Source organism: Ahaetulla prasina, chromosome 2, assembly GCF_028640845.1.
Source record: "Ahaetulla prasina isolate Xishuangbanna chromosome 2, ASM2864084v1, whole genome shotgun sequence".
Taxonomy (NCBI): domain Eukaryota; kingdom Metazoa; phylum Chordata; class Lepidosauria; order Squamata; family Colubridae; genus Ahaetulla; species Ahaetulla prasina.
The window spans coordinates 215403499-215430462 of record NC_080540.1 but is presented as its reverse complement, the minus strand read 5'-3'; the positions used below and the strand labels follow the sequence as shown (position 1 = coordinate 215430462).

At 38.8% G+C, this 26964-nt stretch overlaps 2 protein-coding genes across 5 annotated transcripts in view; one reads left to right on the top strand and one right to left on the bottom strand.

Annotated features, from left to right (window-relative positions):
* Window positions 1-26964, top strand: part of IFT74 (intraflagellar transport 74) — a 59174-nt gene that overhangs the window by 7837 nt on the left and 24373 nt on the right. For all 4 annotated transcript variants that reach the window (XM_058170442.1, XM_058170438.1, XM_058170439.1 and 1 more), the window contains exons 3-12: window positions 509-644; window positions 2053-2101; window positions 3401-3499; window positions 3652-3712; window positions 3941-4000; window positions 4088-4149; window positions 13837-13975; window positions 15441-15503; window positions 25508-25651; window positions 26439-26479. In XM_058170442.1, coding sequence (XP_058026425.1) covers window positions 509-644; window positions 2053-2101; window positions 3401-3499; window positions 3652-3712; window positions 3941-4000; window positions 4088-4149; window positions 13837-13975; window positions 15441-15503; window positions 25508-25651; window positions 26439-26479 — 854 coding nt within the window. The remainder of the gene's footprint in view (window positions 1-508; window positions 645-2052; window positions 2102-3400; window positions 3500-3651; window positions 3713-3940; window positions 4001-4087; window positions 4150-13836; window positions 13976-15440; window positions 15504-25507; window positions 25652-26438; window positions 26480-26964) is intronic.
* LRRC19 (leucine rich repeat containing 19) lies at window positions 9088-13790 on the bottom strand. The gene is made up of 2 exons (XM_058170443.1): window positions 11381-13790; window positions 9088-10263 (listed from the first exon to the last, which is right to left on the bottom strand). The coding sequence occupies exons 1-2, from the start codon at window positions 11462-11464 to the stop codon at window positions 9733-9735; spliced, it is 615 nt and encodes a 204-aa protein (XP_058026426.1). The 5' UTR covers window positions 11465-13790; the 3' UTR covers window positions 9088-9732.

Sequence of the window (26964 nt, the reverse complement as noted above, 5' to 3'; positions counted from 1 at the left end):
TAGAAAGATTCTTTTCTTAAAGGGTAGAAGTCGGGTTCATTACTTGCAATCCCAATGATTGATCACTTGTGTTTGTTCTGTCTACATCCAGAGATCCAAAGAAAAATCACTTGAGCAGAGGTGGACGCTTTCTTCTTTTCCTGCTACTGCAGGAGCGTGCTGGATTTGGAGCTCAGCGGAGTTATGCGGGACTCGACCCTCCGAGGCTTCACTTTCACAAAGCAAAACCTCTGGGGAGTTCTACCGCTTTTCCTCTGCTCTTTCCCTTCCCTTTCTCTCAGGGAGGGTACTTCAAGCCGGCGAGCAGCTGATTTTAGCTGTTTTCGCCGGCTTTTACGATACCTCAGCATGGGGCGCCTTTACAGGCGTCCAGCGAAGAGAGCGGCGCCACCGGAAGTCCCCTTAGCCTGTTTATTCATAGGTTACCAATTGGAATAAACTGACTATCCTGTTCTTTGGCTGTGCTATTTTAATTATGTTTTCCTATTTATTTTGATTTCTGTATTAGATGCCCCCAGGTACATCCAGGCCTGGTACACGTGGTGGATCCATAGGAACTGGTGTGGTTTTGTCCTCTCAGATTAAAGTTGCAGACCGTCCAGTGACTCAGCAAGGACTGAGTGGAATGAAAACAGGAATGAAAGGTATTTTGAGATATGAAAATACAAGAACATTAACCTCATTTATCTTTTCATTTCCATTCAAAGTTAAAACCATTACAAGGTAAAAGTTAAATGAAAATTAAAAGGTTAAATAATTAATATAATATACAACAATATAATCCAATAGGAATGTAGATTCCATTCCATTAGATCCAAGTTTTCCTTGCAGCAATTGTTATTGGATAGAATTTAGCAACCTTCCTAGTTGCTTCAGAGAAGTCTGCTAGGTCCAGAAGGCAGGAGATCAGACAGCAAATGGTATATATTAAAGTATTCATGCAACAACTTTATTCCAAGAGTGCACTGATAGCCATTTGCTTCTAGGTACAATATAAGGTGCTGGTTGTCATTTTTATAGCTTTCAAGATTTGAGATCTAGGTACTTCTGAGACACATTCTCTCTGTAACATCTGCCCATGATTAGATCTGATAAATTAGACTTCCCACATATTCTCTCAGTTAGGGGCTACCACTTTCAGAGACCACACAAACACACCTTTTTATTTGTTACCTATTCCTTTGGAAGTGTCCTCCCTTTATTATTGGCTCCTTCCCTCTTGGAAAGCTAGACTGTTTATAATTATTTCTTAGTCACAAAATTAGTTTCTTTCACTATTATGAATGTTAATACACTCATGTTCCAGAGGATGGAATAGAACATTTTGCCACTGCCAGATCACAGCCAATGGCTCACGGCCACTGGCTTGCCCTGGCCAGCTCACCACCATAGGTCGCCACCAAGAGCTTGTCCCAGATAGCTCGCCCTGAATGACTTGCTTTAGGACAACTCACTCAACAAGGACAAGGAGGCAGAAGGGGCAGCCGGCCCCGGTCAGACCTGCAATTAGACTCCTGTGCTCCAGTACAATTATCTCACCCATGTCTAGTTGTCTGGCAGGGGGAGTTGTCCCACAGCAAATCACTCAGGGCAAGCTAGCCAGGGTGAGCTGGCTGGGGTGAGCAAGCAGTTACAGGCGAGAAGCTGACCAGCGGTGGATACCCAGGGGCAGTGTACAATATATTTAGTTGACCATAACAAAGACTAAAATAGTGTAGATTTTAACATAGAATAAGCAGTACCTTCAATGCTAGATTGAGTCTGGATTCTGTTAGCCAGAACAGAGCAAATATATCCAAATACTATAAGCCTAGTATTTATTTTGGAGCCCCCAAAAATATAAGACCGGGTCTTATTTTCAGGGAAACACAGTAGTTTTCTAATTTTATAGATAATATATTATCATTAATCTTTTAAGGGGAAAATGCTACATTTTTTATCATTAGCGAATAAATATCTTCTCTGTATGATAATTTTGTTGTTTTGCTAGAATCGTTTTACTATTTTTAATCAAATCTTTTTGTCATATCAGAATAATATTTTTTTCCTTAGGTCCACAGAGACAAATTATGGATAAATCCTATTACCTTGGAGTGCTTAGGTATGTGAAAGAATTTATCACTAATTAGATGACATGGGGTTGGTTCAAATGTTGTATAGAATCCACATTTGAAAAAAATATAGTATCAAATGGGACATTCTTAAGATTTTTATAAGGAGGGTGTAGGGTTACAGTACTCTCTCAATATATCATTTTCCCATGAAATGAAAGAGGTTTTTGCCATCCTAATAGCAACTATACTTTATTTGTTTTTTTTCTGTACTATATGATTTACCTTCCATTTGCTTAAAGCTACTTCTTCAGCTCATTTTAAATTGCCATCATTTTCTTACTACATAAATAGTGAGGTGGCTATACTCCATATCTGATCTCCTTGCATATTTTTGAAGCTAAAGTAGACTTCCTTTAAGACACCTTTGTATTTCTTTTCCATGGTTATGTATGCTTATGGTTGGCCATAACTTGATTGAATATAATGAGTTTAATGTATATGCAACTTGTGAAAAGTGTTGTTTCCAAAATAGATAACTATATTTGGCTCAGAAAATACACTAAACCTAAGAGAATAAAATAAACAAAGGTAATATTATGGTATGGTTAGCAAGGTTTTTTGGATTGCATATCACATACTCACATGAAACTCCCAAACTTTGGATTGTCATAAAATAAGCTTGTAGCTAAGCTGGATCTATTTAACCATAGTTGTGAAAACACGATAGTGTTTTCCAGACTATAGTTAAATAGGTCCACCTTAGCTTCAATCATATTGAATTGGATTCACAGATAGATCAGAAGTGAAGAAACCTACAGTTTATCTTCCTAGTATGTATGAATTTGACTCATATTTCTTCTTTCTGTCCATATGCTCTTGGTAGCAGAATCAGTCTAATTAAACACTCTAAGCTGTTTAACTTAAGGATTTTCATTATACCATTGTAATGGGAGAATTGATAACTGTAAAAACATCACTTTTTTGTAAAGACATCTATGTAAAACCTGTAATAGTTCTTAATACAGTATTGTCAAATTGGTCAGTGATAAACATATCCTCTTGTATATTAAATTCATATTTCAGAACGTTCATGTGGAAATTTTTAAAGGCCCTATTAAAAATCCTAATTATTTTAAAATTAAAATCAGGACTGCAAGTCCCTGAACAAATCCAAATTAGTGCATATTCTATTTAGTCCTTTATTGTCAAAATGAAAAAGATGTAATAGTAGTTGTAGTACATTTGGTTCTCTCAAGTACCACCTCAACTTAAATTATATGAAATTTCAGCAATACCAAAGATTAAAGTATACATGTTAATATGATCACCTATTTCTTTTCTTATAGAGGCAAAATAAACGAGCTTACTGCAGAAATCAATAAGCTTCAGAAAGAAGTTGATATGTATAACCAGGAGAATTCTGTCTATCTGTCCTATGAAAAAAGGTAAACTGCACATCAAAATCTATAAGTACACTTGTTCTTAGTGGATTCATATTTATGAATAACTTTTGGGTTGGAAGTGTACAACTGAGCTTGTTTTAAATTCCATTCATTGCTAGACTTTGTAATAATCTTATGTTTTCTTGTGCTCTTAGAGCAGAATCTTTAGCTAGTGAAATCAAAGAATTTCAAGGACAGTTGGCAGACTACAATATGGTATGTTATTGTTTCATAGATATTTTTTAATATTTAGATTGAATGATACAGTATGAAAATTTGACTCAGTTTTGAATTGTATTTGTAAATACCTTTCCAACTATTGTTTCTCTAATCTAGTTCAGACCAATGCAGATTTGACAGCAACTATACAAAGCAATAATGCCTTTGATTTTGTTCCTATATGAGATTACATAAAGAATTAATTAACTTTTCTTGTTGATTTAGTTGGTAGATAAACTTAACACAAATACTGATATGGAGGAAGTAATGAGTGATTATAACCTGGTAAGCATAAAACTCATGTTTCATTTCAGTATTGGTATTATTTATTGCACATGATGATGTTACCAATGATTTTGTCTTTTTTAATAGTTAAAAGCTCAAAATGACCGTGAAGCTCAGAGCATAGACATTATTTTTACAGAAAGACAAAGGTAAGTACCTAAATTCATTTTTTTTTAAATGTAGAAAGGAATTTTCATATACATTCCAGTTTGTCCAGTGTATATTTTCAATCATTTGAAGAAACCTTTCACAATTTGCATATTTACCACACTAAAAAGACAGTAGAAGTCACACAAATTGGAATAAATATTGTGAAGCAGCTCTTATCAAATGGGGGGTAATTCAGTGCAGTCAGTGGCCTCTGAAGGGAGAGGTATACAGTAGAAGAGAGCAAATTGACAAAAGCAGTGCTCCACGATCGCAACCACATTTTTCTATTGTATTGTTGCATGCATTCCCATTTACACAAATTTTTATTTATATTTCCTATTTCTTAAAACACCCATTCCCTCAGAGATTAATTATGTAAACAAATGCAAATAATATAGACATCATAAAACAAATGTCATAAATTACAGCAGAAATTTAATTCATTGCATTAGAAATCCATCATATCAATATCTCCTAAATCAAAATTATAATATTTTTCTTAATAAGTTTAGATCATATGAAATTGATGAATGACAAACAACACAGAGTGTGTGTGTTTATGTCCTATGTATAGGACAATGAAGGGCACAATTCTGTGCTAATAACAGTTTCAGTCTATAATATATATGGTAAACATTTATGGATCAATATATTTGTCTTCAATAAATCCATCATCTTCTGGAACATATGGACGGAATTGTTCAAAAACAACTATAGGCTCTTCTTCATTAGTCTCTGATGCTTGTGCGGGCATGCATAATTGAGGTGTGAACGTTTCTTCAAACAGCTCAGATTCTTCTTTTTCTTGGAGAGGTCTGTGATTATAGCTTTTTAAATAACGGTACCACATCGGAAACTTGATAGCAGCAAGAATCAGTGCTGTAGTGCTGAGGATAACTGCTAGGACACCCATCAAAAAAGTCCAGCTTTTGCCAACGCGCTGAATACCTGCAGGTTGAAATAAAATATTTATAATGTGTAGTCATCCTCCATAACTCCTACACAAACTTTCTGAGAAATTGCTTGATTCCCAGAGGCCATTTATTAATGTCTATTGATCTCATTAAGCAAATTGTCTTCTTCCTTATGAGAAATATGGGCTTTAGGTATGAAATATGGGCTATCTACCTATTGAATTTTTTAAAAAAGATATAATAAATACTGTAAACTTTTAAAGTAATTTTAAGTGAGTATTATATTGTAATTTTATTTATTAAACTTGTTAATTTGTATGATACTTTTAAATATCACATATGGAATTTCAGCTGAATTAATAATAGATCGATGAATAATCTTGATTTTCTACATGGATCTCTGGTATCTGCCTAAGTCATCTAATTTATTCAAAGCTAATAGCTCACCTAGTTCGTCCTTTGATATGAGTATAATGCCAATCATACAACTTCAACTGGGATCTATTTGACTTTCATGAGAAGAAATTATTGCCATATCAGATAGCCAAAGCCAAAATTTTATGCTCAAATGGACATATAACAAATAATTGGACTGTTGAACTATCTGGATTATCTGATTAACTGTAGTTTGCCAATATGCATGTAAAGATACTCAATACACCTTGCAATTTATCACGTTCATGTTCTGCTAGGGAAAAGATTGTTTCTGTTAAGTGGTACCCATAAAATTATTTCAATATATTTCCTGGTTTAAAATTTAAAGCATGACTGAAATAATCAAGTTTATTTATTTTTTATTTATTTATATATTTTTGTCACAACATCATATAAAAAGGATTATATAGTATATAAACATAATATGAGTAAATATTAGGAGGTATAAGCATCAATATATATATAGGAAGAAGAAAAGAAAAGAAAAAAAACAATAGGACAGGAACGGTAGGCACGTTTGTGCGCTTATGGTCCTCTTATGGTCCTCTTAGGAATGGGGTGAGGTCAATAGTAGAAAGTTTTTGGTTGAAGCTTTTAGGATTATGGGAAGAGACCATAGAGACAGGTAAAGTATTCCAAGCACTGATGATTCTGTTACAGAAGTCATATTTTCTGCAATTTAGTTTAAAGCGGTTAACATTAAGTTTAAATCTGTTGGTTGCTCTTGTATTGTTGCAATTAAAGCTGAAGTAGTCTTTAACAGGAAGGACATTACAATAGATGATTCTATGAGTTAAGCTTAGGTCTTGTCGAAGGCGACGGAGTTCCAAGTTTTCTAAGCCTAGGATTTCAAGTCTGGTGGGATAAGGTATTTTGTTGTTTTCAGAGGAATGGAGAACTCTTCTTGTAAAATATTTCTGGACTCGCTCAATTGTATTGATGTCAGATATGGTAGGGTTCCAAACAGGCGAGCTGTATTCTAGAATTGGTCTAGCAAATGTTTTATATGCTCTGGTTAGTAGTGTAGTGTTTTTGGAAAAGAAGCTACGCAGGATTAGGTTTACAACTCTTAGAGCTTTTTTTGCTATGTAGTTACAGTGGGCTTTGACACTTAGATCATTTGACATGAAAACTCCAAGGTCTTTAACGGGGTGGGGGTCATCTGTAAGGTAATGTCCATCAAGTATGTACTTAGTGTTTGGGTTCTTTTTTCCAATATGTAAGACTGAGCATTTGCTGGTTGAGATCTGGAGTTGCCAAGTTTTAGACCAAGTGGTTAGATAATCAACGTCTTTTTGGATGATAGATGCATTGTCTGTGGTGTTAAATAGTTTGACATCGTCAGCAAAGAGAACACAATTACTTGCGATATGGTCACAAAGATCATTAATGTATAGTATGAAGAGTGTTGGTCCAAGGACACTGCCTTGAGGAACGCCACTCTTGACAGGAACAGGATTTGATAGAGCATTGCCAATTTTGACCTTGTTGTCTGTTGGACAGAAATGCAGATATCCATTTGTGAAAGGGTCCTGAAATGCCATAGGATTTTAGTTTTAGGAGAAGTTTATCGTGTACTACTGAGTCAAAAGCTTTGCAGAAGTCTATGTAGATTGCATCTATTGTTTTGCCTTGATCGAGATTTGTAGTCCATATGTTTTTACAGTGAAGAAGTTGTAAGTTGCATGATAATTTTTTCCTGAAACCAAATTGTTTTTTGGAGAGTAGGTTGTTAGTTTCTAAGTGTGAGGTAATGGATTGGTTGATAATTGATTCCATGACTTTGAATTTGACGCAGCACAGAGAGATCGGTCTGTAATTTTCAACTAAGCTGGGGTCTCCTTTTTTGAAGATAGGGATGACTGTGGCTAGTGACCAAAGTTTGGGAAGGGAACTGGTTGTGAAAGCTTTGTCAAAGATTATACTTAGGGGTTCTGCTATATTAGTGGAAAGTTTTTTTAAGAAGTATGCGCATAGTCCATCAGGTCCAATAGATAGCGATGGTTTCAAGTTATGAAGAGCTTTTTCAACGTTTTCTTCTGTAAATCTATATGGGTTAAGTCATCATATTCAATGCTATGTTGAGAAGAGGGAAGGTTGAGAGTAAAACAGCCTTTTATGAAAACACTATGTAGTTGACCATTCCAGATATACCAGAAAAAAAGACGTAAAACCAGTCCTTTACAAGAACAAGAAAAAAATAAAATAAAAAATAAAACAGAATTGAACCCGGCATTATGCATGAATGCATTTGCCCATCTATCTGAATGATGAGCTTTTAGTTTGGTAGAAGTTGCTTTGTCTCAATTAGGTGGCTTGGAGCTTCATTTATTCAAGTGGACTCCTAAATTTTTATGAATGTGTCACGTTTCAGATAGAATATTGCAGGCATTTGAGAACAACTTCGACAAAAGTTATTTTTAAATGGAAAGCAATATGTTATAAGGTTTTAATTTGTGTGAATGCAGAACAGTCAGTGGAATGTTTAAACAAATCTAAGTTGATTTCCTCAATGAATATTGGTAAATACTCAAGACTATGCACATTCTGTTTTTCCCTCCAGATAGCAGACCTACAGATATTGTTTATGTTTAAAAATATTCAATGCTTCAAAATCAAAATGAATTATATTATTTTTGACATTTTTTCTGAAACAATATACCTCAATATACACTTAATTGTTTATTTAAACTGAAATGTACCTGAATATGCTGTTCCATTTGTATAATTATATGTAGTGCCAAAGGTGGTAGTCTTAGAAGTAAAAGGTGAGATAGTTGTTCCAGATATTCTCATTTGTTTACAATTTAATGTATTTGTGTCCTTGATAGGATATTCTTTCAGAGTAACTGGAATAGGGCACGTAATATTGTTCTCATTTTCTGTAAATATATTCAGTATCAGCATTAAAGTGTTTGGCCTGCACTCTTGTACAAAGATAAACTTTTTATATTAAAAATATTGTTTAGTTTATAAATTTAAAAAATGAATGAAGTAGCACAATATGATTGACAGAGTGAAGCAAAATAAATAAGTAACATAATAAACCTAAATTAATTTATATTCATTTTAATCTAACAAAAGAAAGCCAGCAGAACAAACAAACAAAACCAGTAATCTTTTAGGACAGTTAACCAGCTAAACATATCGACAGAAAACATTTAGCATTAATGCAAAGAAAACAAACTTCATTTGAGAACTTCAAGAAATGCTGTCCAAGTTTACTGATCTTACTCATTAACAACTGGTTTGCATGTATCAGAAGAATTTTGTAGTGAAATGCCATTTTCTTGGCACCAAATTTAGTAAATAGCTAATTCAAAGATATATTCCATCACTGTCGGCCTCAGTAATGGAATAATTCATTAAATAATCATCTGGAAAATGAATTCTAGTAATGTACAGTATATCCCAAAAACTGGACATCCAAGAAAAACAATTTCTGAGTAAAAATGTATGAATATACTGTTTTAACTGTATCATTATCAAACTGAATGACATATATTATTGTATTAGTTATCTGTTTAAATTGCATTAATTGCTTTCCCAGAAGGATATTCTTTAGAACCCAAAGTGACTCACTTATAAGCAGATACCTAAATGTAGGATTATTAGATCTGTGTTGGAAAACTGAACAACTACTAGATGACAGCAGTTGAAGTTCTCGGTATGCTATCATCTAGTGGTCCCCTTGATTTTTTTCCAGCTCAGATCTGGTAGATAGCCTTAGTTGTAGTATAAAAAGTTATTTTACTGAAATACATTATTCTAAATACATTTCTGGTTCACATTGCAAACCTTTTTTCTAACTCACTTGGCTAAACAGATAACTTTTGAAATTGCTATTTTGAGTACTTTAAAATATGAGGACTATATTTAGTTTCATATGGGGATATTAACAAGTGTATTAAACCATGCCTAAATGCTTCATAAATGATTGGAATGAGCCCAAATCAGGTCCTGCAGTATTAGATAAAGAACCTTGCTAATATTTAGTTTCACTTTCAAGGATACTAGCATTGTGCATAAATTAGTTCATGATAAAAACAAACAAACTCAGTTATACAAACTAATTTCACAATCCAGTTTGGAAATCACATTAATGTTGTATATAAGCCAAGTCTCTTAGACTGTTTCCAATATACAGTTTTCTTTTACAGTTTTTGACTCCCAAATTAGGAATTTCAGAAAGCAATTCTAAAATTACTTTTAGAAATGGAAAAATAATCAAGACTAAATATATATTGACCTACCCGTTATCAAAGTAGAACTATTCAGCCAATGTTGTAAACTAAGAAGGTCACATGAACAAGTCCACACATTTCCATTTAATTTAATACATATTGAATTAAATGTTACCTCAGCATCAAAATCTTTAAGAAAATTGTTTTGTAAGTTTAGGACTTTCAACTTGTTTAGCCTTGCAAATACATCAGAATTTAATTTTGTAATTTTGTTATTTTGTAGATTCAGAATCTGCAATTCATTCAAACCAGCAAATGCTGCTTTTTCAATTGTTTTGATATAATTATTACTGATATCAAGAATTTTTAACTGTAAAAGTTTTTCAAAGCTGAAATTAGAAACAACAACAATAGAATTGTTGTTCAAATACAGTTCTAAGAGATTATTGTACTGGCAAAGTATTACTGTGTCATTCTTGTCTAAAGTAATATGGTTACAACTAAGATATAACACAGAAATGTCTTTGTTTAGGTTAGAAGGAACAGAAGAATGGATTTTTGCCACTTCCTGACAGTTTACCTGTTAAATAGAGAGAAAAAACAGTTACGGAAATATCATAACAAATTATTTACAAAAATCTTTTACAAATCTTTATAATATTTGTTGTTTAAAAAGTAACTGTCAGCTCAAACAGAAATTCACATAGTTTAGATAATAAAATAAAGAACCATGTGTCAACAAAATCCCATAAGATTAGAAAAGTAGCAATAGAGAACAGCAAAATAAACACTACCCAAATCAGAAACAAAGCAATGACATCTACATGCTGCTTCTAGTTAGGAATATTTTCATTCCAAGTATACTGTATACAAGAAAGAAGTTGATCATGAATGTTCATTCCGGATACTTTAAAATTTCCATACTCCAAGTCTTTAGAAAGCTTTCTGTAATGGAGTATGAAGCATAATGCATGTGACATTTCCATGTAACCCAAACTGAAAATTATCTTTTGGTATAAGGAGCTGTTTCATTCTAAAAAACTCTAGAGCTGCCAAAGGATGCAAGGGACACCATGTGCTGACATATGCATCATACCAACATGCCAATGTGACCATTTTAAATAGTTAATTATTTGCATCAGACATCATGATGCAACTATTGCAAATTACATAAACTACACAAATGCTTCTTCACTTTTTGGGCTCATTTGACCTCACAAAGGTCAAATGTGGTACAATAAATACATCATGACCCAGATCTGTTTATTATATATTGTGATTTGTAACGGACACTATATATGCAGCAGAATATGATACTTGAAGGAATTGAATCTGAATATTACAAAATGTTTAGTGCTATATTGAATCTCTAATGTCATACAGAATAAATATTCTCTAATGGGGTTTTAGTTTTAACATCCTGAAGGCTTAAACGTTCCTTATTTTTGGTATGGATTGTGTAACATGCTCTGGGCATATATATGTTCATGAGTGATGGAATGACTGATAGTATTAATAGAAATATGTGATCATTATATTTTATGAAGATCACAAATTTATATATGTTCTAAAACATATTTTTTTAAAAAATCTGCATGGCATCATAAAAAAAGCTCTACTGGATCTAAATCTCATCTAATTAAGAAATTGGGAGCTAACAGTTTCTTTAACAAGTGGCTAAAAAAATGATAACTTACGGTTTGAGCAGTATCACTGCATTCAGTACTGACAGGATGAAGAAAGAGAACTGCAACCAATATTAGCAGCCAAACAAGCTTCATGTTCAAAACCTGTTAATTTTTGATATAATTCAAATAGTAACAAGAACTGAAGATTTAACATAGGAAACTAAGGAGCTACTATTTATTCTTTGGGTCATGATTTGTGCCAATAACATGTATGAAAGTCAATTGCAGAGCAAAATAAATGAATAGAATTCTTGGAGTTGAATTAAAACATTAAAATTGAAGTAATATTGTTTTCATCCTTAAATCATCCATTCAACCATCTGATGACCTATGTATGGAAGAAACTTTTATTCTGACTTTATGAAATATTGTTTACTGTGCATGATGTAGGCAAAAACACGCACATACCCAAATACCTACACGGAGAGATGCACACAGTAATCTTTCATACTCCCATATTCCCAAATTCTGCTTTTTGTTTGGAATAATGATACATGGAAATTTTTGCAAAGGTGATTGACAAATCAACCCGATGCAGAATGCATATATAGGAGGCAGAATCCTGGCCTTTATGTCTCAATATTGTAGAACTTTCTAAGTCATCTTCCCAATTTCAAAGTGTTTTTTTCTTATAGAAAATGTGACTAGGTAGGAGAAAGCCTGTGAAATGTGCTCCCTCTATGTTTCAAAGCAGATATGATTTTGTCTCTAAAGCATCTCTAGCTGGCAAACCAAACAGCAATTATTATTTTTAAGAATTCAGAGGTTACATGCCAAGTCTGCTTGCTAAAAGTACAACACTTCATAAAAATGCATTGCTTCAGCTAATTAATATTGTTGTAGATTTTTATAAAGTACAAAAATAACAAATGTTCTCCAAATGCAACTTCAGTAATTTAAGAGCATTGCTCCTTGCTCCCAACTGAGCTCTAAAATGGTTCCACTTTAAAGGGCAGCACAAAGCAGAGAGTCATCTCTCATTGTCGTGATGCAATTTATGTGACCATTCTTTATAAAGAAAACTGCATAAATCTCTCAAGGATTGATAAAAAATACAGTTAATAAGATGTTTATTTTATACAGTGCAGTAGCCTGAGAAACAAAACCAAGGTTGCGTAAAGTTTCGTGGTGAAAGCATCTCTCAATCTTATCTTCAGCCATATTTTTTTTATAAAAAAAAAATCAAGTATATGCTATTTCTCAAGGTTTCCTATTTATTGCCAAAGCAATCTTTGTTACGTTTTAGGTGGTTTAAAAACAAAGTACAGCTTCAAGGTAACAGTAGAGTTAAATACGACTTCTCACAAAACATAAATCGTTCAGTATCTTTTCTGAATTTCATAAAAAATCAGAACCAGACAGTACATTCTACCCTCTTGGATTACAAAGCAAACTTTAGTAGCACACAATTGTACCATGATTTATTTGTATATATCATACCTTCTTAATTTTTCTTCAGAATATCATACTTGCATACTGGTATTTTCCTGTGATTGAAAAAGACGAGAGGAAACTTGCAATATTTCTGCACTTGGCTGCAACCTTTGTACCCAATTAGCAGGGAGGAAGTTTAAAATAAAGTGCAGGACACCTTTAGCAAAAGATTGACTATGTGTTCATCTATGAGTTAGAGACTTGCAACCAATCAAAACAACTTTTGAATAAGATCTGTGCAGTTTTATGACATTAAATTGCAAGGTGAGGGTGGAGTAATCTAGAGTTTGCAATAAAACACGTTTGTATTGGATACAAAGAGCTAAGGTTAGAAAGGTAGACTTCTTCATTTTTTAATGGGGATGGTGATTGCCACTAGCAGTAAAAAAAAATCAGTCCAGGCATACAGCATAGCCTGTCTATAAATTTTGTTTTTAAAAGGAAGCAGGCATATACTTGATTTTAGATCAAAGGTCAGGAAAAAAGAGCTAACAAATACTATCTGAGCTTCATAATAAGGGTCTGAAAAGTGTGAGGAAATGCTGTTTCTGTCATACTTTCTTTAATAGTCAGGTCCTCTTCCCAATCCCCCTCAGCAGTTTCAGTGTTTTAGTTAGTGTAAGCAAATTGTGGCCTTCATGACCCTTTTTTTGTGGTTTCAAGAGAACCCTCCAAGCACATTGTTTAATTTTAATTTCCTGCCATTTTTTGTGGTACGAAGGACAAAATATGAAATATTAGCTAAAAATAGGTATAATATTGTTTTAATTTTTTTTAAAAAAAAATAACAGTTTGAAACCAAAAAATCCCCGTAGTTAACAATGGCATTTCTTTATGTTCCTTAGAAAACTGTATGAATATATTCATGAAGTCATTAGAAGTCAAGGAAAACTTTACATTTGTTCTTATTGCTTTGTTTTTTCTTTCACTCTCTTTAGTGTAAAATTTATTGTTGTTCTAAATTTTAAAATAATTAGAATGCAAAAAAAAAGTGAATCGGGTTTACAAAATATTTATTTTTTGTGATGCAGCAAAGAAAAACTAATTCAAGCTGTGGAAGATGACATCCAGCAGGAAAAACAAGCGGCAGAAAATATAATAAAAAATATGTCGGAAGAAGATCAAACCAAGTACATAGAAATGAAAATGGCAAATGAAAAGCTCTTGCAGGTAGTCTTTGATATTTTCCTAATTTACAGTTTGATGTGTGCCAGAATAGTTTCAGACCAAGGAAATTTAAAAAAAAAATCCAGAAGCTTCAATCAACATATTAAGGAAAATATCTTTCAGCCAAATCTAAGATTTTAATCTTTTAAAGCAGTGGTCACCAATCAGTGGTCCGTGGACCACTGGTGGTCCACGAGAAAATGTTGGTGGTCCGCAGAAAAAATATTTGCATTTTTTATATTTCACTAAATACTATTTATGTTTTTAAAAAAATTATATTAAGGGTCCTCAGGATTTAAAATTATGAATTTAGTGGTCCCTGAGGTCTGAAAGGTTGGTGACCCCTGTTTTAAAAGATGAGTGGATGTGATTAACTCTTTACCATCAGAAATCATGTTACAGAATCTACCAACCTCTTTTTCTTTCTTATACCTTTAGTTCTCCAGTTTCTTGCCAGACGCATGATTTCTTAATTTTAAAGAAACCATAGATGTGTGGCTTGCTAGCTGTCTCTCACACTGGAGGAACCAGCCATTGCAAGACTAATGTGCACATTAAGCATGCATGATTGTTTAGTGTGATGTTTTTCTTTGTAGAAAAGTTCCATGTAGTACTGAAAGATTTGATTGATCCCATTCAAGAAAAAAAATTGTTCAGAACAATATAAATGAATCTAAGGTTTAAAGGAGAAAACATATTTCCTTAACATCAGAACATTTACAATCATGTCACATTTTGAAGCATGACTATAATCTAACTTTGCTTGACTTAGTTACAGCTATTATTTCTTACGTTTTTATATTTGTTTCTATAAGAATCTCATTTTAGCTGTGTAGGAACCGAATAAATTAATTTTGACTATAACATAAAAATCCTGAAATCTGTAGAGTTTTTTTTATATACAAGTTTTTTACTGATTTTTTATTTCCCCCCTCCACACAAACACGATTCATAAACAAAGTAGTGACCTTATCTTATACAATCAAAACTATTCAAATATATTTTTCTTAATTACAATTTTTGCCAAAATATTTTTTTCTAATCTGTAGAGTTTTGAGTTCATCTGTTTCAAAGGGAAACTGATTTCCATTGTTTGTTATCTACAAATGCAGAGAAAATTATTCCAATTATTCGTGGAATTATTATGTGTGAGAGATCTACATTTAGAGTCACAGTCTAAGATTGGTGGAAACTTAAATAATTCAAGTCCAAACTGAGGACTTAAGTATGATGATGATCATGTTGATGATGGATTTAGTCCAGTGATTAAATTCTTCAAAGAAATGGGTGATATATTTATCAAGTATAAGATTGGATGCCTTGAGGTTGAATCTGAATACGAATGTACATTTATGTAGAATATGGCCATAGCTGGGCTGCTCGTGAAGCCTTAATTTTCAGTTTCTTTCAAAGCACTAAATTTCTTTAACAGTTTTTTTATTGTATGAAAACTTACTTCCTCTCCTAGGAATTGTCTTCTTTACAACAAGAAATGGATGCTGTAAATATGAAAGAACAAGCTCTGGAAGCAGTATGTATTTTCCTATTCTCAAATTCATTACATAATGGATAAGTTGCGTTATCCATTATAAGTTGAAATGCGATAATTCATAAATAAGTGTCTTACATAAAATTAAAAATAAAGTCAAAATCCCTCTCTAGTATTATTTTAGCTGTTTGTTATCTTCAGGACACTATCTAGTCCATGGGAAGAACTAGATAGGTAGATTAAAAAAAGTGAAATCCAGTTTAAACACCTGATTGCTTGTGGATAGGTGGATTAAAAAGGTGGATATTGTTGTTGGATGGTGTTAAAGTATTGCCCCAAGATGTAAGCTGTTCCAAGTAAAGCTGCCTTTTGCCATTGACTGAAGTTGATTTTGTAAATGCCATTGGTGTTCATGGGGCTCCAGATGTTTAGGGATTGCACTCAAAGCACCTATTACTATTGGTATGTATTCCTGCTTTCTTTTGCCACAGTCATTCCATTGTTGTTTGAAGGTCTTTATATTTTGTTGATTTTCTCCAGTTCTTTCTCTTCTACTCTGTTGTATTATTATAATTTGTCATACAGTCAAGCAAGGTATTTTGAATGGATTTAGCATTTTTATTTATCTATCAAGTCATTCTCAAGAACCTGGGTTAAGTAGATAGTATTTAATTATTAATCCTATTATTATGTTCAACTCTCAGTGACTCTTTTAGTAAATTTTAACAAAAAATACTGGAAAAGATAATTGTTTCTTGAAGGAAAATTATCACTGTTTGCTTCCTCTGTCATGTAACGTACTGCAGTAAACCATATGGCCTGATTCACATATTACATAGCATAATGAGTGAATTTAGCTATTGGGACTTGCAAAACCATGCGGTTGTGTTTTATTCAATAAATAAAAGTTAAGCAAACTATTTACAATGTGGGAACTTTTAAGTGGGCTCCTACTATTTGATTTAAAATGTTAAACCACAGTATTATACTAACCAACAGAATTTCTGTGTAACTTTCTAAATATTTGTTATCCTCAGTTTAATGACGCCCACAATTTTATATGTATGTATCAACTGAATTTTCCCATTTGATAATCTATTAGAAAGTTACTATATGGTACTTTAAAGGTTATAACTTTGATAATACTTCAACTTCCTTAGTTTCAGAATCGCACCAGAAAATAATTTTGACAGCTGGTTTTATTATTTATTTATTTATTTATTTTATTTTTCAAATTTATATACCGCCCTATCTCCCTAAGGACTCAGGGCGGTTCACAGGCAGTTAAAATACATATAAATACAAATTAAAAACAACAATTAAAAAACTTATTCTATTGCCGAATTTAAAAAACAATATAAATAATAAAAAAACCCTTAAAACCAATAACTTTAAAATCTAATCCAGTCCAGCGCAGATGAATAAGTGCGTTTTAAGCTCATGACGAAAGGTTCGGAGGTCCGGAAGTTGACGAAGTCCTGGAGGAGTTCGTTCCAGAGGTGGGAGCCCCCACAGAGAAGGCCCTTCCTGGTGTCGCCAGACGGCACTGCCTAGCTGACGGCACCCTGAGGAGTCCCTCTCTGTGAGAGCGCACGGTCGGTGAGAGGTATTTGGTAGCAGTAGGCGGTCCCGTAAATAGCCCGGCCCTATGCCATGGGCGCTTTAAAGATTGTCACCAACACCTTGAAGCGCACCGGAAGGCCACAGGTAGCCAGTGCAGTCTGCGCGGGATAGGTGTAACACGGGAGCCCTGAGGGCTCCTCTATCACCCGCTGCAGCCGCATTCTGGACCAACTGAAGCCTCCGGATGCCCCTCAAGGGAGCCCCATGTAGAGAGCATTGCAGTAATCCAGGCGAGGCGTCACGGGCGTGAGTGACCGTGCATAAGGCATCCCGGTCTAGAAAGGCGCAACTGGCGCACCAGGCAAACCTGGTGGAAAGCTCTCCTGGAGACGGCCGTCAAATGGTCTTCAAAAGACAGCCGCTCATCCAGGAGAACGCCCAGATTGCGCACTCTCCATCGGGCCAGTGACTTCAACAGTCAGCCGAGGATTCAGCTGACTGTACCGGGATGCCGGCATCCACAGCCACTTAGTCTTGGAGGATTGAGCTTGAGCCTGTTTCTCCCCATCCAGACCCACGGCTTCCAAACACCGGGACAGCACTTGATAGCTTCATTGGGGTGGCCCGTGGAAAAGTACACTGGGTGTCATCAGCGTACAGCTGGTACCTCACACCGAAGCCACTGATGATCTCACCCAGCGGCTTCATATAGATGTTGAACAGAAGGCGAGAGACCCCGCGGCACCCCACAAGTGAGGCGCCTCGGGCCGACCTCTGCCCCCTGTCAACACCGTCATCACCGGTCGGAGAGATAGAGGAGAGAACCACCGATAAACGGTGCCTCCCACTCCCAATCCCTCCAACCGCGCAGCAGGATACCATGGTCGATGGTATCAAAGCCGCTGAGAGGTCTAATAGGACCAGGACAGAGGAACAACCCTATCCCTGGCCTCCATCCACCAACGCGACCAAAGCTGTCTCCGTGCTGTAGCCGGGCCGGAAACCGGACTGGAACGGGTCTAGATAGACAGTTTCATCCAGGTGCAGGGGAAACTGATTTCCATTGTTTGTTATCTTCAGGACACTATCTAGTCCATGGGAAGAACTAGATAGGTAGATTAAAAAGTGAAATCCAGTTTAAACACCTGATTGCTTGTGGATAGGTGGATTAAAAAGGTGGATATTGTTGTTGGATGGTGTTAAAGTATTGCCCCAAGATGTAAGCTGTTCCAAGTAAAGCTGCCTTTTGCCATTGACTGAAGTTGATTTTGTAAATGCCATTGGTGTTCATGGGGCTCCAGATGTTTAGGGATTGCACTCAAAGCAGCTATTACTATTGGTATGTATTCCTGCTTTCTTTTGCCACAGTCATTCCATTGTTGTTTGAAGGTCTTTATATTTTGTTGATTTTCTCCAGTTCTTTCTCTTCTACTCTGTTGTATTATTATAATTTGTCATACAGTCAAGCAAGGTATTTTGAATGGATTTAGCATTTTTATTTATCTATCAAGTCATTCTCAAGAACCTGGGTTAAGTAGATAGTATTTAATTATTAATCCTATTATTATGTTCAACTCTCAGTGACTCTTTTAGTAAATTTTAACAAAAAATACTGGAAAGGATAATTGTTTCTTGAAGGAAAATTATCACTGTTTGCTTCCTCTGTCATGTAACGTACTGCAGTAAACCATATGGCCTGATTCACATATTACATAGCATAATGAGTGAATTTAGCTATTGGGACTTGCAAAACCATGCGGTTGTGTTTTATTCAATAAATAAAAGTTAAGCAAACTATTTACAATGTGGGAACTTTTAAGTGGGCTCCTACTATTCGATTTAAAATGTTAAACCACAGTATTATACTAACCAACAGAATTTCTGTGTAACTTTCTAAATATTTGTTATCCTCAGTTTAATGACGCCCACAATTTTATATGTACCGGTATGTATCAACTGAATTTTCCCATTTGATAATCTATTAGAAAGTTACTATATGGTACTTTAAAGGTTATAACTTTGATAATACTTCAACTTCCTTAGTTTCAGAATCGCACCAGAAAATAATTTTGACAGCTGGTTTTATTAGCCTGTAATTTTCACACATTGGCAATTATAATTTGAATAATACATATGTTCTTCAATCAAGAATGATTAAGAAGGCTCAGAAATAGATGTGAAATAAGAAAATGAATCCAGATATTAATTAGTGGTGTATATCTCTGCATGTGAAGATAGTTTTTTCTTTCTTCTGAGCATGCGCGAAATGGCGGCGACTTGATCTCGTGAAGATGGCAAGCGGGGGCATTCCCTGGCCGAGGCGTTGCTTCTGCCGACCGCCGGGCTGCTTGGATCGCTGGCTCCAGGTGAACAGCATGTCGGCAACCGAGGGAGAGGTCTTTGAGCTTTGGAAGACCCTCGGTTGCTGAGAACGGAGCCGCGGCACCCCACAAGTGAGGCGCCTCGGGCCGACCTCTGCCCCCTGTCAACACCGTCATCACCGGTCGGAGAGATAGAGGAGAGAACCACCGATAAACGGTGCCTCCCACTCCCAATCCCTCCAACCGGCGCAGCAGGATACCATGGTCGATGGTATCGAAAGCCGCTGAGAGGTCTAATAGGACCAGGACAGAGGAACAACCCCTATCCCTGGCCCTCCATCCACCAACGCGACCAAAGCTGTCTCCGTGCTGTAGCCGGGCCGGAAACCGGACTGGAACGGGTCTAGATAGACAGTTTCATCCAGGTGCAGGGGAAACTGATATGCCACCATACTCTCTACAACCTTCGCTTTGTTGCGAAGGTTGTAGAAATGCTGTGGCGCGTCAGCTACCCCAATACCTGGAAGAATCCGTCTATCTAGACCCGTTCCAGTCCGGCTTCCGACCCGGTTACAGCACGAAGACAGCTTTGGTCGCATTGGTGGATGATCTCTGGAGGGCCAGGGACAGGGTTATTCCTCTGCCCTGGTCCTATTAGACCTCTCAGCGGCTTTTGATACCATCGACCATGGTATCTTGCTGCGCCGGCTGGGGCCTTGGACCGTGTCGTGCCTTTGCGACCTCTGACCCGGCGCAGATCTCGTCCGGCCCCTTAGTCCCTACCCGTTCCTCGGGCGGCCGTGATCCTCAGAGCCTGGATCTTGGTTGATGTTATGTAATGCCGGTCCGTGGCAAATAAAGCCCCTTGATTTGCGATCTTATTCAGAAAGTCCAGGCGAAGGAGAGAGTGATCTGACCATGACAAAGGTTCTATGACTACATCTCTCAAATCCAGATCCTTCAACCACTGACCAGAGATAAAAATAAGATTCAGAGTTACCTCAGTTTAATGACGCCCACAATTTTATATGTACCGGTATGTATCAACTGAATTTTCCCATTTGATAATCTATTAGAAAGTTACTATATGGTACTTTAAAGGTTATAACTTTGATTAAAGTCCCCCATGACTAAAAGTCTGGGGGTCTCCACTGCCACCCCGACAAGCACCTCCAGCCAGTAATTTTCACACATTGGCAATTATAATTTGAATAATACATATGTTCTTCAATCAAGAATGATTAAGAAGGCTCAGAAATAGATGTGAAATAAGAAAATGAATCCAGATATTAATTAGTGGTGTATATCTCTGCATGTGAAGATAGTTTTTTCTTTCTTCTGAGCATGCGCGAAATGGCGGCGACTTGATCTCGTGAAGATGGCAAGCGGGGGCATTCCCTGGCCGAGGCGTTGCTTCTGCCGACCGCCGGGCTGCTTGGATCGCTGGCTCCAGGTGAACAGCATGTCGGCAACCGAGGGAGAGGTCTTTGGGCTTTGGAAGACCCTCGGTTGCTGAGAACGGAGCCGCGGACGAGCAGCGGATGGCGGCGGCCATTTTCGGGCGATGGGGGGGTGTTCCGGCCTGATTCCGGCTCCGGGAGAACAGCATGTCGGCAACCGAGGGAGAGGTCTTTGGGCTTTTGGAGACCCTCGGTTGCCGAGAACGGAGCTGTGGACGGGCAGCAGATGGCGGCGGCCGGTTTCGGGCGATGGGGGGTGTTCCGGCCTGGTGCGGCCTGAGGCCCTGCCGCGGTTGCCATCAGCGGCGTTTGTGTCGCGGTTGCCATCAGCGGCGTTTATGCCGCGGTTACCATCAGCTGATTCCGGACTTTAGACTTTCGGACTTTGGACTTTCGGACTTTGGACTTTCGGACTTTGGACTTTCGGACTTTGGACTTTCGGACTTCATATCGGCCTTGGACATCGGCCGACCCCCCAGCCTGCGCCGCGGCTACCATCAGCGGCGGTATGGTGGCCTACCCCAAACTGAGTTCGGACTTCTAAATCGGCCTTGGACATTGGCCGACCCCCCAGCCTGTTCCCAGCCTATTCCCGGCCGCGGCCTGCGAACTTTAACTGCAGCGGAGGTATGTTAGTGGCCCCGTTAGCGGCCACGATTTCCATCGACGACATCGACGACGTGTGGCGGTCTTGGTTTCGGCCACATTTATCCTCTTCTGCTGTGTCATCTTCGGCCACGTGTCTTTATCAGAGGCACGCTGGTGGCTTTCTTGGCCGCGTTTTCTATCACCATTAACAGCTTGGCGAGAGTGAACCTCTTAAATTCTTAACATCTTACAGCGTGTCTTGACCGGGTCATCTGAAGGATTGTGATGCCTATACCGGTTAGGGATGGACCCCTTTTCTGCCATTTATTATTTCTTCTCCATGAGATACTCGCCTATTGACCTCCTTCGACTGCGAGGTTCCCCCGCCTCGCAGGAATGGCCCTCCAAGTTATCGAGGGCCTACCTCAACGAAGGGTTTTGGGACCCAGAGAGGTGGCATGCTGCTAAGAAGAATGTATGGGGTTTTTTAAATAGATTTTTAAACAAGGGTTTTTTAAAGGGGGGGAGGGACAAGACGGGTGGGGGAGAACCCGTCGGGAGGATCCAGCCCGGTGCCAGTTCGCACTACTACATCTGGTCTGAAGGCGGGGGGAGGGGTTTGTTCCAGGACTAGAGGGTGGTTCAATTTGTACGGTAAGTGGGAGAGGCAGATATGGCGGAGGGGGGGGGCCGTATCGAGTCTGGGGAGCACGTGCTCGATGTCTGAAAGCGATCACGTGCTCCGGCCCCTTAGTCCCTACCCGTTCCTCGGGCGGCCGTGATCCTCAGAGCCTGGATCTTCGGTTGATGTTATGTAATGCCCGGTCCGTGGCAAATAAAGCCCCCTTGATTTGCGATCTTATTCAGGGGGAGTCCGCGGACCTTATGGGCATTACGGAGACCTGGTTGGGGCCAGAGGGGGGGTTCCCCTCGTTGAACTGTGCCCCCCAGGTTTCCGAGCATTCCATCAGCCGAGGGCCCAGGGTAGGGGTGGAGGGGTGGCGGTTGTCATTAAGGAAGATCTAGAGCCGAGGGAGGCCACTGTTCCTCAGATTGCCGGCTGTGAATCCCTCTATGTGAGGTGGGGCCATAGGAATCAGTTGGGCTTGTTGATCACGTACCTGGCTCCTTGCTGCGTGACCACAGCCCTGCCCGAGCTGCTGGAGTTATTTGCCACTGTGGCAGTTGAGACCCCCAGACTTATAGTTATGGGGGATTTCAACTTGCCATCAGCTGGCTTATTATCAACTGCAGCTCGGGAGTTCAAACTTCCATGACGGCCTTGGACCTGATTCGAGTAAATGATGGCCCTTCGCACATGGGGGGAGGCACGCTGGATCTGATTTATATCTCTGGTCAGTGGTTAAATGATCTGATACTAGACGATTTAGTAACAGAACCAATGTCATGGTCCGATCATTTTCTCCTTCACCTAGACTTCCGAACCGCCACCCACCATCGCGGGAGGCGGAACCTACGTTGGTTCCGTCCCAGGCGCCTGATGGACCCTGAGAGGTTCCTGGCGGAGCTTGGGCCATTCCTGAGGATCTGGCCCACGGCACGACTGAGGAACTAGTTGCGGCCTGGGAACAGGCGCGGCTGGGCCTTGGACCGTGTCGTGCCTTTGCGACCTCTGACCCGGCGCAGATCTCGTCCGGCCCTTGGTTCTCCGAGGGGCTGAGAGATGAAACGCCGGAGAAGGCGCCTAGAGAGCACTTGGAGGTCCAGTCGTTCGAAGCTGATCGGACACTAGTTAGGTCCTATTCTAGGACCTACCTAGTGGCAATGAGGAGGCGGCGTTCTTCGCCTCCACCCTCATTGCGTCGGCAGATAACCGCCCGGCCGCCCTGTTTCGGGTGACCCGCTCCCTCCTTCATCAGGAGGTGCGGGATGACCCTTTACAGGGGCGTGCCGAGGAGTTTAGTGGTTATCTATACGACAAAATCGCTCAGCTCCGGGATGGTCTGGACCGAAATTGGGATGATCCAAGCGAGGGAGAGGAGGCACGTCTTGTTGAGTCCGTTTGGGATGATTTTGACCCTGTGGCTCCCGAGGACGTGGACAGGTTGTTGGGGAGGCTCCGCACCACTACATGTTTACTGGATCCGTGTCCTTCCTGGCTGGTGCTGGCCACTCAGGAGGTGACACGAGGCTGGCTCCAGAGGATTATAAATGCTTCTTTGTTGGAAGGGGTTTTCCCTGCCGCCTTGAAAGAGGCGGTGGTGAGACCCCTCCTTAAGAAGCCCTCTTTGGACCCGGCTATTTTGGGAAATTATCGGCCAGTCTCCAACCTTCGCTTTGTTGCGAAGGTTGTAGAGAGTGCTGTGGCGCGTCAGCTACCCCAATACCTGGAAGAATCCGTCTATCTAGACCCGTTCCAGTCCGGCTTCCGACCCGGTTACAGCACGGAGACAGCTTTGGTCGCATTGGTGGATGATCTCTGGAGGGCCAGGGACAGGGTTATCCCTCTGCCCTGGTCCTATTAGACCTCTCAGCGGCTTTTGATACCATCGACCATGGTATCTTGCTGCGCCGGTTGGGGGGATTGGGAGTGGGAGGCACCGTTTATCGGTGGTTCTCCTCCTATCTCTCCGACCGGCCGCAGACGGTGTTGACAGGGGGCAGAGGTGGGCCGCGAGGGCCCTCACTTGTGGGGTGCCGCGGGGTCGATTCTCTCGCCTTCTGTTCAACATCTACATGAAGCCGTTGGGTGAGATCATCAGTGGCTTTGGGGTGAAGTACCATCAATGCGCTGATGACACTCAGCTGTACTTCTCCACCCAGGTCACCCCAATGAAGTTGTTGAAGTGCTGTCCCGGTGTTTGGAAGCCGTCGGGTCTGGATGGGGAGAAACAGGCTCAAGCTCAATCCTCCAAGACGGAGTGGCTGTGGATGCGGCATCTCGATTCAGTCAGCTGCAGCTGCAGCTGACTGTTGGAGGCAGTTATTGGCCCCAAAGGATAGGGTGCACAACTTAGGTGTCCTCCTGGATGAGCGGCTGTCGTTTGAAGACCATTTGACGGCCGTCTCCAGGGGGGCCTTCCACCAGGTCCGCCTGGTTCGGCAGTTGCGCCCCTTCCTTGATCGGGATGCCTTGTGCACAGTCACTCACGCACTCGTTACCTCTCGCTTGGATTATTGTAATGCTCTCTACATGGGGCTCCCCTTGAGGTGCACTCGAAGGCTTCAGCTAGTCCAGAATGCAGCTGCGCGGGTGATAGAGGGAGTGTCGCGTACCTCCCATGTAACACCCCTCCGCAGACTGCACTGGCTACCTGTGGCTTTTCGGGTGCACTTTAAGGTTTTGGTTATGACCTTTAAAGCGCTCCATGGCTTAGGGCCTGGGTACTTACGGGACCGCCTACTGTTACCATATGCCTCCCACCGACCCGTACGCTCTCACAGAGAGGGACTTCTCAGGGTGCCGTCCGCCAAGCAATGTCGGCTGGCGGCCCCCAGGGGAAGGTCCTTCTCTGTGGGGGCTCCCACACTCTGGAACGAACTTCCCCCGGGTTTACGCCAAATACCTGACCTTCGGACCTTTCGCCGCGAACTGAAGACGCATCTTTTTATTCGCGCGGGGCTGGCTTAAATTTTATGGATTTTATAGTTTTTATTATTAATTTTAAACGGGGTTTTAATTTCTATATATTTTAAATTTTTTAGGCAAATTATAATAAGTTTTTTAATCTCGCATTTTATAAAATATTGTCTTATCTGTTTTTTATTTGCCTGTACACCGCCCTGAGTCCTTCGGGAGAAGGGCGGTATAAAAATCAAATAAATGAAAATGAAATGAAATGAAATAATGGCTTTGTTTTATCTGTGTGTTTAGAAATATTTAGGAGTGATAATCTTTGAATCAATGTGTCAGCTTTTGAAGCCATACTAGGCCAAAGGCCTAGTACGTTGACACAATGAACATATATAATATAAAGAATGTATGGGCAGAATGCTCAGTTTTAGCAGGAACCTTCCTGTGCTACTCTCTAGTTGCTGGTCAGCCATAAAATAATGTGACTTGGAAGCCAAAACTGATTCATTGTCCCTGGTCTTTACTTTCTGTTTCAGTTGTATAAGTATAAAATACCACATGCATGTATTCTGTCTCTAGGAAATTACCCACTCCCAAATTAAACAAGAGGCCTTACAGCTTTATGAAAAGCTCCATGGTCTTGAGGAACATCGAGATCAAATGATTGCAGAGGACAAGAACATGGGATCTCCACAGGAGGAGAGAGAAAGACTATTAAAACAGGTAGAAAACATACTTTGTAATATTTGTAAAGCTCAAATAACAGGTAGGTTTGGTTCTGTGTCCCTTGGATCCCAAAGCATCATCATCAGTGTATATCTGAGCAGATATATTTCTAGCAGAATTTGGATATATTTCTGGCCTATAGGTAAGACTTACAATCCTATAGTCATTAACTTACAACTTGTTGCTTAACAACTAGTCAAAGTTAAAATGGTCCTCCCTGAGTTACTTACAGCCTATTTTCAAAGTTACAACTGTTGCACTTCCACCCACAGTCATGTGATACATTTTGGGCGGTTGACAACTAGTTCAGCTTTTAAAGTCATTTGTAATGTCCCATGGACACATGACCCTGATTTGAAATGTTTTTGGCTGGTTTCCAGCATTTACTTTCCCACTGGGAAAAATGGATTCACTTAACAACTGACATGTTTGCCTAATGATCACTGCATTCTCTTAATGACTATCACAAAAAAATGTCAAAAAATTAAGCCTAGTCACGTGATGCCTTGATATGACCACAATAACTAACAACTATAATTCCAGGCTCAATTTTAGTTTTAAGTCAAGGACTACAGTATTTGTATATCATTTTTTCTAAGATGCACTTATTTGTAATACTGAAAGGTAAGATGACAGTATTTTATTCAGTAAATTTTAGACAATACCTAAACCAGCATTTTTACCATTCTTTCCATAACTGAATAATTTACCATTCAGTTCCATAACTGAATAATTTATTTGGGTCACTAAGAAATATGTTATGTTAATGTTATCTCTTTCTAAGGTGAAGGAAGACAATCAAGAAATAGCAAGCATGGAGAGGCAGTGAGTATTTTTCTATATTGTTCTTCTAGTTTTTAATGTTTGCTATAAAATCAGTTTCACTTACATCCACATATTTTGGATGATTTGTCAGTCATGTGAATTGTATCCATTGACTAAAAAGAAGCAGGGCTGTTTTTATAACCTGCTTGTTGAAATATTCTGAAGAATCGTATGTGAAAATGGAGTTGAAATTAAGGTATCTGATGACTTAACTAGGTAATACTACTGTATAGTAATAAGACAATAGTAATAAGTAATGCAACAGGAGAAGGTCTAAAACAAATATTTGTCCTGTGACATTTTGATTGCTTATGAGACATGCTTCATTATCATATGGTTATTCATATTGTTCAAAGAAAAAATAAAGGAAAGAGATTTTACAGATGATACCTGTCATCAAATTAAAATGCCTTCCCTTATATAAATACAATATGACATTTAAATACAATATTGCATTTAAATTTAAATACGTTAACTGGGTTACT

What these genes read in the sequence shown, in the direction of transcription:
- LRRC19 (XM_058170443.1), bottom strand. Translation starts at nt 11,464, where the DNA reads ATGAAGCTTGTTTGGCTGCTAATATTGGTTGCAGTTCTCTTTCTTCAT. An exon ending in GCAGTGATACTGCTCAAACC is followed by an intron (nt 10,264 to 11,380) that starts GTAAGTTATCAT and finishes TCTATTTAACAG; the next exon opens with GTAAACTGTCAGGAAGTGGC.